The following is a 15441-nucleotide window of genomic DNA, read 5'->3' as shown; positions in this document are numbered from 1 at the left end:
TCAAGCAGTTCTCCTGCCTCAGCCTCCCAAGTAGCTGGGATTAGAGGCATGTGCCACCACGCCTGGCTAATTTTTGTATTTTTAGTAGAAACGGGGTTTTACCGTGTTGGCCAGGCTGGTTTCGAACTCCAGGCCTCAAGCAGCCCGCTCACCTTGACCTCTTAAAGTGCTGGGATTATAGGCATGAGCCACCGTGCCCAGTCTCCTCTCAGTCTCTTTTAAGCCCACTATGATTATGCTGTCACCCTTGCCCTCGTCCAAGCCTGTCCTTGTGGAGGTCACCAATGACCTTCACTTCGCCAAGCCCTGAGGGCAACTCTCACCATTCGTTGCTCTCCCCTCGATACCCGTTCTTTACTTGGGTCCAGGACATCACACTTGGGGTCTTTCTCCCCCATCACTGGCTGTTCCTTCTCAGGCTCAGTCCTCACTTGCTGGTTCCTTCTGATCTCCCTGAATGTTTGTGTTGAAGGACCCCAGGGCTCAGCCTTCTAGATTTCTCTTTTATTCATCCACCATTATTCCCTGAAGGATGTCCTTCATTCTTAAAGTTTAAATATCACCTACAGGCCCGGCACAGTGGATCACCTGAGGTCAGGAGTTTGAGAGTAGCCTGGCCAACATGGCGAAACCCCATCTCTACCAAAAAGACAAAAATTAGCTGGGTATGGTGGTGCTCGCCTGTAGTACCAGCTACTCGGGAGGCTGAGGCAGGAGAATTGCTTGAACCCGGTAGGTGGAGGTTGTTGTGAGCCAAGATTGTGCCACCGCACTCCAGCTTAGGGGACAGAGTGAGACTGTGTCTCAAACAAACCAACCAACCAAACCTACATACAGTCATTCTTGGTATTTGTAGTAGTAAAGTTACTACCGACACTGAGTTAGCAAATCCTAAACCATTGCTCCTGGGGAAAATACAGGTTAGCTTCCTGTAAAGCTCTGGCCTGGTCACAGCAGTTTCCTCAGTTGACCCATACATCAGCCTGGTTTTATGTGTGTTTTTGTGGAAGACACCATTCTAATATATATTGTTGACTCATTAACAGGGAGCTCATGGCCAACAGGTCTGTAACTCGTGCCTGAAAAAAGCTTCTCCAATACACACCTTTTCCCCATAAGGCACATCACAGCCTTCCCGTGCTTAGCAACACTAGACAGCACGTGAGCCCTAAGTGCGGGGCCTTTTTAAACGGCAAAATCAACCCCTCAAAAAGCACAAAAATGTGCACTAAGACCATGCAAAGGACACTTGTTTACACTGTGAGAGCTGAAATGAGAAGCAAAGTGTTGTGGGCACTTGGGCTGCTCTAACAAACGTGGCTTCAACAACAAACATTTCTCACAGTTCTAGAGGCTGGGAAGTCCAAGATTGAGGCACTGGCAGATCCAGTGTCTGCTGAGCACCTGTTTCTGGTTTGCAGATGGTCATCTTCTGGCTGTATTCTCACCCAGCAGAAAGAAGGCAAGCCAGCTCTCTGGGCTCCTCTGAGGTCCTCAACCCATTCTTGAGGACTCTGCACTTGTGAACTACTTGCCTCTCAAAGACCCCAGCTCCAAATATCATTCCATTGGAATCAGGGTTTCAACATCTGACTTTTTGGGGACACATTCAGTCTATTGCACCCTGTGTGTCCTCAGCTGGGAATGTGGACATCGACAGTTCACATTTTTTGAATGTCCATGAATGATGGAGGGGTTACAAAATACACTCAGCAGGTATGGCCGGGCACAGTGGCTCACATCTGTAATCCCAGCACTTTGGGAGGCCGAGGTGGGCAGGATCATCCGAGGTCAGGAGCTCGAGAGCAGCCTGGCCAACATGGTGAAACCCTGTCTCTATTAAAGATACAAAAATTGGCCGGGTGCAGTGGCTCACGCCTGTAATCTCAGCACTTTGGGAGGCTGAGGTGGGCGGATCACAAGGTCAGGAGATCGAGACCATCCTGGCTAACATGGTGAAACCTCATCTCTACTAAAAATACAAAAAATTAGCCGGGCGAGGTGGCGGGCGCCTGTAGTCCCAGCTACTCTGGAGGCTGAGGCAGGAGAATGGCGTGAACCTGGGAGGCGGAGCTTGCAGTGAGCCGAGATCACACCACTGCACTCCAGCCTGGGCGACAGAACCAGACTCCGTCTCAAAAAAAGAAAAAAAAAACCCAAAAATTAGCCAGGCATGGTGGCAGGCGCCTGTTTTCCCAGCAACTAGGGAGGCTGACGCAGGAGAATCACTTGAACCCAGAAGATGGAGGTTGCAGTGAGCCGAAATCACGCCACTGCACTCCAGCCTGGGCGACAGAGCCAGATTCCGTCTCCAAAACAAACAAATAAACAAACAGAAATTAGCCAGGCATGGTGGCGGGCACCTGTTTCCCCAGCAACTAGGGAGGAGAATCACTTGACACAGGAGAATCACTTGAACCCAGAAGGTGGAGGTTGCACTGAGCCGAGATCATGCCACTACACTGCAGCCTGGGCAACCAGAGTGAGACTCTGTCTCAAAAAAAAAAAAAAAAAGATCACCAAGTAGATGAGTTCATGAATACAGAATCTGCAAACAATGAGGGTCAGCCTCTCACATCACTCTCAAAGTTGTCGTTTTAGCTTGGGCCCCTGGCCCTTGAACCTCTATCGTGTCACCCAGCTTTTCTCTGGGATGTGTAATAGATACCTGAGCCTTAATATGCCCCCAACTGAAGTCCTTATCTCCTCAAACCAGCTCTTCCCGCATCCCTTCTCATTTAAACACACTCCACCCTCCTGTTGCTTAGGCAGGAACCCTTGTAATCATCACTGACTCCTCCTTTTGTCTGATGTCCCCACACATACAATCTGTCCGCAGAACTGAGTGGCTCGGCCTGTAAAATCTGCCCGCACTTGACCATTCCCTCCCTCTCACCATCACCATCCTGGTGTGAGCTGCCTCATCTCTTGGCTGGATTGTTGCTGGAGCTATCCAACTGGACTTTCTTTTCTTCCTGTGCTACTTGATGATCTCTTCTTAAAACAGCATCCTAAATGATACTTATTTATTTATTTATTTATTTTTGAGACAGGATCTCTCTGTGTCATCTAGGCTGGAGTGCCATGACATAATCGTGACTCACTGCAGCCTTGACCTCCCAGGCTCAAGGGATCCCCCTACCTCAGCCTCCCGTGTAGCTGGGAATACAGGCATGTGCCGCCATGCCCAGTTAATTTTTGATTTTTTTGGGCAGACATGGGGTCTTGCTATGTTGTCCAGGCTGGTGTCAAACAATCCTCCCACCTCAGCCTCCAAAAGTATTGAGATTACAGGCTTGAGCCACCGTGTCAGGCCAATGATACTTTTAATCAACTCAAATAAAGCCACTCACTTCCCCAGAATTCTCCAGTGGCTTCTGTCTCACACTGAGGAAAAACTGAATTCTTCCAGTAAAGCTCTGGGAACTCACACTCTTCCCTGCTGCTCTCTCCCCTGGCTCTTTCTGTTCCAGCCACACTGGTTTTGCTGTTCATCAGACATGTCAGACGTGCTTCTACCTCAGGGTCTTTGGCACTTGCTGTTTGTTCTGCCTGGACCGCTCTTCCTCCAGATGTGTGCAGGGCACCACCCCTCATCTCCTTTGCCCAATGGTGCCTTTCCAACAAGCTGTTCCCCAAGACACCGTTGTAAATTGCAACCCACACCCTCAATCCAAGATTGTCTTCTTTCCTTCTCTGCTGTTTTTCTTCTTAGCATTGATTACCATCTGAAAAGCACATTGTTTCTGTATATTTCATCCCACTAGACTGTATGATTCCTGAGGTCAGGGATTTTTATTTGTTTCATGCTTTGCTGTTTCCCCAGAACCTTCGACAGTGTTTGTCACAGAGTGGTGCCTCAATAAACATTCTGTGGATGACTGGATGAATATACATGAGTCTGGTTCTAGAGTCTTTGGTCTGTTCTATTGATGTATTCGTCTATCCAGCAATACCATACTGTTTTAATAGGTTTTGTTGTTTGGTAAATTAATTTCTCCTTCTCCATTTTCTTTCAGTTATCGTGGCTATTCTTGTTTCTTACCTCTTTTTATTAGTTTTAACATGAAAATTCATTTGGATTTTTTACTGTAATTACATTGAATTTATAGGTTAGTTTGAAGAAAACTGCCATCTTTACAATATTACTTATTTTGCACATTGCTAATGACTCATCAATTTGTAAGATACATGTCTTCATTTATTTAGGTCTTTTTTGTCCCTAATATTAAAAGGTAAATTTTCTTTAAATATCTTGCACATCTATTGTTAGCATTGTTCCTAGTTAACAAATGTTGGTATTATGAGTGGTATCATATAAAAATTATATGTTTTGGCCAGACGTGGTGGCTAATGCTTGTAATCCCAGCATTTTGGGAGGCCAAGGCGGGCGGATAGCCTGAGGTCAGGAGTTGGAGACCAGCTTGGCCAACGTGGTGAAACCCCATCTCTGCTAAAAATACAAAAATTAGGTCGGGCATGGTGGCCCACGCCTGTAATCCCAGCACTTCGGGAGGCCGAGGCAGGCAGATCACGAGGTCAGGAGTTTGAGACCAGCCTGGCTGACATGAAAACCTATCTCTACTAAAGATACAAATAATTAGCCAGGCGTGGTGGCGCGCGCCTGTAATCCCAGCTACTTGGGAGACTGAGGCAGGAGAATGGCTTGGACCCAGGAGGTGGAGGTTGCAGTGAGCTGAGATGGGCCATTTCCTAATTTCTGCCTCCAAAGAAAGAAGTAAAAACTAAAAGGCAGAAATGAAATCCACAGGCAGACAGCCCAGCGCCACACCCTGGGCCTGGTGGTTAAAGATCTACCCAGATCTAATTGGTTCTGTTATCTGTAGATTACAGACATTGTATAGAAATGCACTGTGAACATCCCTATCTTGTTTTGTTCCGATCTAATTACCGGTGCATGCAGCCCCCAGTCACGTACTGCTTGCTCAATCAATCGCAACCCTCTCACATGCACCCCCTTAGAGTTGTGAGCCCTTAAAAGGGACAGGAGTTGCTCATTCGAGGAGCTCGGCTCTTGAGACAGAAGTCTTGCCGATGCCCTGGGCCAAATAAACCCCTTCCTTCTTTAACTTGGTGTCTGAGGAGTTTTGTCTGTGGCTGGTCCTGCTACATAATGAACTCATCTATCCTTGATTACCTCCTAAAGATCCTTTCTCCAAACACAGTAACACTGAGGGGTAGGGTTTCAACATGAATTTTGAGGGGACACAAACATTTGGCCCATGGCATGTTGAATTTTATCTGAGTGTTTTTTTTCTGTACCTCTTGTGATGATTATGTGAATTCACTCTAATTTGTTGATATCATGGATTACATCATAGAATGTGCAATGGCAAACCATCTTTGCATTCATGATATAGTCATTATATATGCATTTAAAAATATATTGTCAGAATTCACGTGCAAATATTTCACGTAGGATTTTTGTACCTACATTTGTAAGTAAGAGGGTCATTCGATTTTTCATTTTCAATTTGTCTTTGGTCACTTTTTGTATCCAAGAAATTATTTGCTCCAAGTAGACATTTACTTCTGATTTTTTTTTTTTGATTGGTGAATATTTTTGGTCAGGTCCCTCACCCCAACTTTCAGTTATAAAAAATTTTCAAATCCAGAGAAATGGAATAAATAGTACAGCAAACATTTATATATGGGTCAAGTGGAGTCAATAATTCTTGGCAATTTGCCATATTGCTTTATACGTCTGTGTGTGTGTCGTGTACGTGTGTATTTTATGAGCCATTTGGGGATAAATTGCAGAGGTTATGACACTTTGTTGTTCAGTACTTAATATATATCATCTAACTAGGAACATTCTGTATAACTGCTGTTCTCATACCTTAAAAAAGTAATGGTAATTCATAATATCAACCCCCATCCATATTCACTCCTTCTGTTGTCCCCCAAATGTCTCTTATAGCTATTCTTAATTGTGAACCAGGATCTAGTTAAGGTTCACATGATGCAATTAGGTTTATTTCTCTTTTGTTTCTTTTAATCTGGAGTTGTCTCACCACCTTTTTCCCTGTTACTTTGAAATTTTTTTTTAGCTTTTTTTTTTTTTTTTTTTGAGACAGGGTCTCTGTTGCGCAGGCTGGAGTGTGGTGGGCAATCAAATCAATTATAGGTCACTGTAGCCTCGAACTCTCAGGCTCAACGGATCCTCCCACCTCAGCCTATCAAGGAGCTGAGACCGCAGGTGTGCACCACCACGCCAGGCCAATTTTTTTTTTTTTTTGTAAAGATAGGGTCTCACTATGATTTCCAGGCTTTTCTCAAACTTCTGAGCTCAAACAGTCCTCCCACCTTGGCCTTTCAAAGTGCTAGGATTACAGGTGTGAGGCATCACACCTGGCCAAATTTCAAAGGCAGACATATAAAATAGTTGGGAAACATTTCCTCTCTTTTCTCTTTTACCAATTTGTTCATTATTTTTTTCTGTTTTCAAATTTATTAACATAAAGTTGTTTGTATTAATTTTTTATGATTTCTAAAGATAAAATTTGTCATGCTCGACCGTGTGAAGAGACCACCAAACAGGCTTTGTGTGAGCAATAAAGCTTTTTAATCACCTGGGGGCAGGCCGGCTGAGTCCGAAAAGAGAGTCAGCGAAGGGAGATAAGGGTGGGGCCGTTTTATAGGATTTGGGTAGGTAAAGGAACATTACAAAGGGGGGTTGTTCTCTGGCCGGCAGGAGTGGGGGTCACAAGGTGCTCAGTGGGGGAGCTTTTTGAGCCAGGATGAGCCAGGAGAAGGAATTTCACAAGATAATATCGCTTAAGGCAAGGACTGGCCATTTTCACTTCTTCTGTGATGGACTGTCATCAGTTAAGGCGAGGCAGGGTATTTGCACTTCTTTTGTGATTCTTCAGTTACTTCAGGCCATCTGGGCTTATACGTGCAAGTCACAGGGGATGTGATGGCTTGGCTTGGGCTCAGAGGCCCGACAAAATCTTTATGTCACCTTTTCATTCCAGATACTGTTTTATTGTTGTGTGTGTGTGTTCATCATTCTTTCCCTTTTATTGATCAGTTTTGTTGGAGATGTGCCTATTTTATAACTTTTTAAGGAACCATATTTTAATCTCTTTGGTTTCCTTCTATTATTTCTTTCTTTTTCTTTTCTTTTCTTTTTTTTTTTTTTGAGACAGAGTCTCGCTCTGTCACCCAGGCTGGAGTGCAGTGGCGCCATCTTGGTTCACTGCAACCTCCGCCTCCCAGGTTCAAACGATTCTCCTGTCTCGGCCTCCTGAGTAGCTGGGATTACAGATGCATGCCACCATGCCCAGCTGATTTTTGTATTTTTAGTAGAGATGGGGTTTTACCATGTTGGCCAGGCTGGTCTCGAACTCCTGACCTCCTGATCTGCCCGCCTCAGCGTCCCAAAGTGCTGGGATTACAGGTATGAGTCACCGCGCCCAGCCTATTTATTTATTTTCATCTCATTATTTCCTCTTTGTAGGGTTTCCTGTGTTCTGAATGTTTGTGTCTCCCCAGAATTCCTATGTTGATAATCCTAACCCTCAAAGTAATTGTATCACCCCCTAGGAGGTCAGGTCTTTGGGAAGTGATTAGGTCTGAAGGCAGAGCTCTTGGTATAAGGATTATAGTGTCCTTATAAAGGAGACCCCAGGGAGCCAGCTAGTCCCTTCTACCCTGTGAGGATACAAGGAGAGGGCGCCATCTATGAACCAGAAAGTGGGCCCTACTCAACATCGCATCCCAGTGCCTTGAACTGGGACTTCCCAGCCGCCAGTACTGTAAGAAATAAACCTCTGCATTTATGAGCTACCCAGTTTATTGTATTTTGTTATAACAGCCTGAATGGACTAAGAAAGGCTTAATTCTATTTTTTTCCTCTAACTTCTTGATATTTAGCTTACTTTCATTCTTTCCTCTTGTTCAAGTATATGCAGTCTAGGCTGTAAAGATGTCTCTGCTGCTGTATTGATTGTATCAAGTTTTGCTATATAGTGTTTTCATGGTAATCCAGTTCTAAATCTTTTGGGTTTTATTATAATTTCTTCATTGCATTTGTATAACATTTGTTATGTAAAATTTTTGCCGAATCTTTGATTGTGGTTTAATATGCAAGCAGTTCACCTCTGCTTGTAAAGACTCTGGGTTCTCCAGTTGTTAATGAAGGGAATTACATATGTCTTTGGGTTTAGTGCTCCTAGTTCCTCTTTTTTGATGGAACCTTAATTTTTTTTTTTTTTTTTTTTTTTTTTTTTGAGACAGAATCTCGCTTTTGTTGCCCAGGCTAGAGTATGCAATGGCGTGATCTCGGCTCACTGCAATCTCTACCATCTGAGTTTGAGCGATTCTCTTGCTTTAGCCTCCCAAGTAGCTGGGACTACAGGCGCCTGCCACCACACCTGGCTAATTTTTGTATTTTCAGTAGAGACGGGGTTTCACCATATTGGCCAGGCTGATCTCGAACTCCTGACCTTGTGATCCGCCTGCCTCAGCCTCCCAAAGTGCTGGGATTACAGGTGTGAGCCACCATGCCTGGTCCAGAACCTTAATTTTTAAAAAGTCTAATTTGAACCAGGCACGGTGGGTCACACCTGTAATCCCAGCACTTTGGGAGTGTGAGGCGGGATGTTTGCTTGAGCCCAGGAGTTTGAGACCAACCTGGGCAACATAGTGAGACCTCGTCTATATAACATTTTTATTTTTAAAAAAGAAGCTGATTGTGGTGGCGTGTGCCATAGTCCCAGCTACTTGGGAGGCTAAGGTGGGTGGATGACTTGAGCCCAGGGAGGAGGTCAAGGCTGCAGTGAGCCATGTTTGTGACTCTGCACTCCAGCCTGGGTGACAGAGCGAGATCCTGTCTCAAAAAATGAAACAAAACTAAACAAATCCAAGTTGAGAATCTGTCTCAGCTAGTGAGTTTAATCTGTTTCCATTTATTTAAATGTAGGCAGGCCTGATGGCAGCGAGTTATCTCAGTCATTTACAAATCATATTCCTAGTTCTACTCTTTTCCCACTTTCGCCGCATCATTTCATGCTTTTTAATGAACAGGTTTTTAATTTCCTAATTCCTTCCTGTTTTCTATTTTGATGCACCAAGTGTTTCCAGGCGAATTTCAAACCCCATTCCCACTGGAAATCCTCCCAGGTATTGTGTCTGCTGAATCTTTATTCGGATCGCCTCCTTGTGTATAGTTTTTGCTGATGAGCTGCTCTTCAGCGGGTGGTATTTTTGGCCTGGATTGTGGAAGTCTTGTGGTAAAGTGGATTTGCATTTGCCTCTGCCTGGTGTTCCAGGCGTTTCACTGGCCCCGGGTCCATTGTATTAATTTCTCAGCGAGGTATTCCTACTTTGCAAGCATGGTATACATTTGAGGATTGCTTTCTTTTTTCCCTTCCACTCAGAATCTAGACTGAGATGGGCTTCTTTGCACATGCCTGAGCCTGGCGGATGGAGCTGTCCTCGTTTTGCTTTGGCCCCCTTACCTGAGACATGAACCTTTGGGGGCTCCACATTGCAGGCGTGGGTCTCTTACAAATTCCCATCTCATGTGTTTCCAAGGCTCATTCTACACGTCGACACAAAATCCTAAGCACCCGACTGTTAGGGTGTGCTCCTGGGTTGGGTCCTGTCCCCCAACATCACTGCACCCCGTCAGCGTCTGTGGGTGTCATCCTCACTCTGGCGTTCTGTTTCCTCTCCAGTCCTGGCCCCTGCAGACTCACTTTTCCCTATGAGTTCTTTCATCTCTATTTTTGTTGTTGTTGTTATTCAGTCTGGCATTTCTAGTGTTTATAGCCTTACTCTGCTGTGTGGCCAGAACCAGAAGTTACCACTGATTTCTTACATAATACCATAGATGTTGTTAAAATGCATTTTTTCCTATAATCTTGATTTGAGCTTTGTTTACCATTTATAGCCCTTAAATTTGCAGCATTCGGAATATAATTCTTGTTTCTCTCTCCATAGCCCGACTTCAATCTCTGCAATGGCTAACGAGGCTTATCCTTGTCCGTGTGACATTGGCCACAGACTTGAGTATGGAGGGCTAGGCCGCGAGGTTCAAATCGAGCACATCAAGGCTTATGTCACCAAATCCCCCGTTGATGCAGGCAAAGCTGTGATTGTCATTCAAGACATATTTGGCTGGCAGTTACCCAATACCAGATATATGGCTGACATGATCTCAGGAAATGGATACACGTATGTATCAAGTTGTGTTTCTTTGTTTACATTCCTATAAATTTTGGTGGTTTATTTTGTTCCCTTTAAAAAATAAAACCACACCAGTCTGACTCTACAGTACCTAATGTACGTTAGAAACTTCCTTATCTGCCTGCGGTGAAGATAGATGGGAAATGTCATGGGAAATTAAACACCCGCCTGTGTCCTCCTGGGAGTACCGGGCCTCTAGACTTGGTGGACACTGAGAATTCTTTTCCCCTGTGGGGCCTCGGCCAGACGTAGGCACTGGACATCTTGGGCTGACCTCACCAGCTCCCAGATGGACCTGTGACTTGGCTCTTCAAGCAGCTCAGCCTCGTGTCAGATTTCACAGGCCTCTTTGGATGGCAGGGTGTCCAAGGCTCCTCCTGGTCCATACACGTACAGTCGTGGCCCTGTCTGAATTAGACTGGGGTTCAGAAGTGGCACAGTGAGACCTTGCTCCCCTCCCCAAGTTTACCTCTTTGTCTGGCCAAGTGGCCGTGGTCGCCTTTGACCAAGGCTTATACCCGATTGCTGCTTCTTTGCCCCTGGTGAAAAGCGCAGAGGAGAGCCAGAACCTTCCTTCCTCTCCAGCGTCAGAAAGCATCAACCCAGCGAGCCCTGAGCTTGGGGCACGGCTAGATTTCCTTTGTTTTCGTAGAAAGAGAAGCTTTCTGTGAAAGGAAACCCAAGGGTGAGCCTACCTCGTTTTTCTAGGAAGAGAAACTGGCTTAAAGGAATCATGTCCACCCTGGCGGGATGCCGAGTCAGTGCTGAATGAAAAGACCTTCCTTGAAGTTTTCCTTTTTCACGTCCCCAGATGAGGGGACTTTACCTTCTAGGGGCAAGCCTAGTAAAAAAAAAAAATAAAAAAATAAAATAGTTAGCTTCGGTTGCTCAGCCAGAGCCGGTGCTAAGGGCATGACTGGGCTTATTGCCCTTAATCCTCCTGGCAGCCCCTTGAGGGAGGAGCTGTTACTGCTCTCATTTTGCAGATCAGGAAACCAGGCCATAAAGAGCGCTTTGCGGCTGCCCCAGATCACTGGCCCAAGCAGCCCATCAAATGGCATTGCTGTTTCCGTTGTTTCACGGCGGGTCCTTTCACAAGGGTCGGGACATAAAAGATAAGGAAAGACCCCTATTTTACAAAGTACTTTCACATGTACACCGTTTTTTTTTTTGCCCTCGAGAGAATCCTCTGAGGTTGTGCAGTGCAAGCGTGCTGTTTATTTGTCAGATGAGAAAATGAGGCTAGAAGTGGTGACATGACTTGTTAAGGCCACACAGCAGCGTGGGGTGCACTGAGCCTTGAACTTGGATTTTCTCACTCCAGTTTCAATGTTCTTTTTACCCCTACAGGGGGAGCCCTGTTCCTCCAACCAGGTGGCAATTCTACCTGGGGAAACAGTTGGGAAACAAGACTCGACTGGAGCAGTTGGCTTCATCCCTCTGGGTTGATTTGCATGGAAGAGCGACCTGGACTGGGGCCAGGCTTGTTTGCTCCCTGCTGCCCGTCTTAGAACATACCCTCTGGATAGGAAACGGTGCTTCGCCGGCGTCTTGGGTGGAGGCTGGGAACATTGCCTGGTCATAGTGACTGGGCATGTTAGCCAGGTGTGCCCTCTGGCCTGAGGCTCATGTGAAAGGCCAGGAGTCCCCCAGGCTGGCTGAGAGGGACTGGAGGGGCCCTTAAAACCACCCGCCTCAGGCCCACTCCCCCAGGTGCCCCCACATCCCATGCCAGCCTATCCCATGGGAGTGTGCCCTGTGGATAGCCTCATCATTTGCAGGGCTGGGTTACCAGCAGGCTGCCAGACGCTGTGCACCTGCGGTTGTGAAACCTAAGATGGCTTGGCCCGGTGCCAGGTGGCTGCTTTGCCGCGCTCAAAGTTGGCCTTCACACCCACTGCTTTTCCTTTTCTCCGAGCCAGAATCACCAACGTAGCAAGTTTTTAAATAAATGCAAGCAAAATACTGAGTCAAGCAACTCTGAAACTAAGATCAATTCATGTCCATATTTTGCAGAACCATTGTTCCAGACTTCTTTGTAGGGCAAGAGCCTTGGGACCCCTCTAACGACTGGTCCACCTTCCCTGAGTGGTTGAAAACAAGAAATGCCCAGCAGATTGATAGGTGAGTTATCCGCAGACGTGGCCATGTACGCGGTACGGCCCAGGGAGGTGAGAGCTGGGTGGGCTTCACCTTTCAGACAGTCCTTACCTCAGGGTGGGACTTCTCCACGGCCAGTGGAATCCTTCCCATGGCACAAAGGAGAAACATTTTTTTTTTGTTTTTTGAGACGGAGTCTTGCTCTGTTGCCCAGGCTGGAGAGCAGTGGCACGATCTCAGCTCACTGCAACCTCTGCCTCCCAGGTTTAGGCATTCTCCTGCGTCAGCCTCCCGAGTAGCTGGGACTACAGGCTCCCGCCACCATGCTCGGCTAATTTTTGTATTTTTAGTGGAGACGGGGTTTCACCATGTTGGCCGTGTTGGGATATTTTTTTAATTAAAATTTTTAGGCAGGGCATGGTGGCTTAAACCCGTAATCCCAGCATTTTGCAGGCTGAGGCTGGCTGATCACTTGAGATCAGGAGTTTGAGACCAGCCTGGCCAACATGGTGAAACCCTGTCTCTACTAAAAATACAAAAAACAAACAAATAAACAAAAAACTTAGCTGGGCATCGTGACGCACGCCTGTAATCCCAGCTCCTCAGGAGGCTGAGACATGAGAATCACTTGAACCTGGGAGACGGAGGTTGCAGTGAACCGAGATCACGCCACTGCACTCCAGCCTGGGAAACAGAGCAAGATCTCGTCAAAACAAAACAAGAATTAATTAATTAAAAATTTTAAAATAAAATAGAGATGGGGTCTCACTGTGGGCATGAGCCACCGCATCCAGCCAGGATAGCATTCTTTATGTGATGATGATCGATATCAAACAATATTTTTATGAGCGCCATCTATGAAAATAGAGGTTTTAGTGCATCTGTCACTTGAGTAGTGTACATTTTACCTAATATATAGTTGTTAGCCCTCCCCTTCTGAGTCTCCGTAGTGCATCATATCTCTCTGCGCGCCTTTGCGAACCTACCCACAGCTTAGCTCCTACTTATAAGTGAGGACGGACAGTATTTGGTTTTCCATTCCTGAGGTACTTCCCTTAGAAAAATGGCCTCCAGCTCCATCCAAGTTGCTGCAAAAGACATTATTTTGTTCTTTCTTATGGCTGAGTAATAGTCCATGGTGTGTATATGCCACATTTTCTTTACTCATTGGTCAATGGGCGCTTAGGTTGCGTATCTTTGCAATTGTGCTGCAATAAACATACACGTGCAGCCCACCTCTACTTTGGTACATTGTTTCTAGTTGAAAATGTGTTCTAAGTTCCAATCAGTTTGCAGATGAATCATTGGCCGGGCAAGGGTCACTATTCTTGGTCCCCTCATGGCTGAAAGAGTCCTGATGGCTTTCCGAATTTGGCAATGCAGAGTGGGGAGTTTTGGGGAGAGAGTGAATGTGTGAAGTCAGAGAGTATCTGGGCATCTGTCTATAGTTACGGCTAGTCATGGGAGAGAGGAGAGAGGAGACTCTTCTCCTGGGACACTCAGGGGACAGAGAAGACTGGGGCACTCTGCAGGGAGCAGGTCGTGGACTCGGGTCTTACGAACCATGCTGTGGGCTGTGGCCTTCATCCCGAGGCTGTGGAAGACTGCTCAGCCCTCAGCTGGGAGTGAGCTGGTTGGATCTGTCTTTTGGGAAGAGCCCAGCTTGCCTGCAGCTGTCAGGCAGTTGGAGGAGGGCTGGGCTTGGCAGGAAGATGTGCTGGGATGATGCATCAGCTGGGGCAGAGGTAGTGAGGATAGAGCTCCCAAAAGAAGAATCCTTGGCAACTTCAAGAACAGTTGCTGATACAGTCCTGTTATCATCAGCACAGCCCTTTGAGGGGTTCACAAAATAACCCTGATTCTTGAATATTTTTTCTTTCTGTTCTAGAGAGATCAGTGCGGTCTTGAAGTATCTGAAACAACAGTGTCATGCCCAGAAAATTGGCGTCGTGGGATTCTGCTGGGGTGGAACTGCTGTCCATCACTTGATGGTGAAATACTCAGAATTCAGGGCAGGGGTGTCTGTCTATGGTAAATCTGCCTTGTGTATTTTTACTCCATGCAAAAGGGAGGGGTGGAAGAGTGACAGCAATCAGAAGCCTCCCCATCCAGTGTAACACAACCCCCAATAATGAGAAGACTGCCCAGCTTATGGAAATGCGCTTTAAGAATCTGAAAATAGAGGTGGAGGTTTGTCATGCAGTTAACCAGAGGATGTCACTGGGAGTCAAGAGGCCTTGGTCCCAATGGTGTGACTTTGGAAAAGCCACCTAACCTGAGCTCTCCATTTCTTCACCTAGGATGAAGGGGATAGCTTTTTTTTTTTTTTAATCATGATCAGTATCACACAAGATTTTTATGAGCAGCATCTATGAAAATATTTTTCTGGTGGTGGCTAATGCCTGTAATCCCAACAGTTTGGGAGCCTTAGGCGGGCAGATCACTTGAGCTCGGGGGTTCAAGAGCAGCCTGGGCAACATGGCAAAACCCTGTCTTTACAAAAAATACACAAATTAGCTGGGCATGGTCATGTACACCTGTAGTCTTAGCTACTCAGGAGGCTGAGGTGGGAAAATTGCTTGAGCCCAAGAAGGTTAAGGCTGCAGTGAGCCATGATCACGCCACTGCCCTCCAGCCTGGGAGACAGGGCAAGACCCTGTCTCAAAAAAAAAAAAAAAAAAGAAAGAGAGAGAAAGAAAGATTGATTTTTCCAAGATACAAATTGCTCTAACTGTACACAAACATGCACACACACTAAAGACAGAAAGAAAGCAAAAGCAACCAGGCGCGGTGGCTCACGCCTGTAATCCTAGCACTTTGGGAGTCCAAGATGGGCAGATGGCTTGAGCCCAGGAGTTTGAGACAAGCCTGGGCAACATAGAGAGACTTTGTCTCTATAAAAAAAATTTAAGGCCTGGTGTGGTGGCTCATACCTGTAATCCCAGCACTTTGGGAGGCCAAGGTGGGTGGATCACAAGGTCGAGAGTTCAAGACCAGCCTGGCCAATATGGTGAAACCCCGTCTCTACTAAAAATACAAAAATTAGCTGGGCATGGTGGCAGGCGCCTGTAGTCCCAGATATTCAGGAGGCTGAGGCAGGAGAATCGCTTGAACACGGGAGGTGGC

At 46.2% G+C, this 15441-nt stretch overlaps 1 protein-coding gene across 1 annotated transcript in view; it reads left to right on the top strand.

Moving 5' to 3' along the window:
* Nucleotides 1-15441, top strand: part of CMBL (carboxymethylenebutenolidase homolog (Pseudomonas)) — a 42887-nt gene that overhangs the window by 16402 nt on the left and 11044 nt on the right. The window contains exons 2-4 of the mRNA XM_011940987.1: nucleotides 9970-10203; nucleotides 12232-12339; nucleotides 14204-14346. Coding sequence (XP_011796377.1) covers nucleotides 9989-10203; nucleotides 12232-12339; nucleotides 14204-14346 — 466 coding nt within the window. The 5' untranslated portion in view covers nucleotides 9970-9988. The remainder of the gene's footprint in view (nucleotides 1-9969; nucleotides 10204-12231; nucleotides 12340-14203; nucleotides 14347-15441) is intronic.

This window comes from Colobus angolensis, unplaced genomic scaffold (genome assembly GCF_000951035.1).
Source record: "Colobus angolensis palliatus isolate OR3802 unplaced genomic scaffold, Cang.pa_1.0 Scaffold196, whole genome shotgun sequence".
Lineage (NCBI taxonomy): Eukaryota > Metazoa > Chordata > Mammalia > Primates > Cercopithecidae > Colobus > Colobus angolensis.
This window is presented reverse-complemented; position numbering and strand designations above follow the sequence as displayed.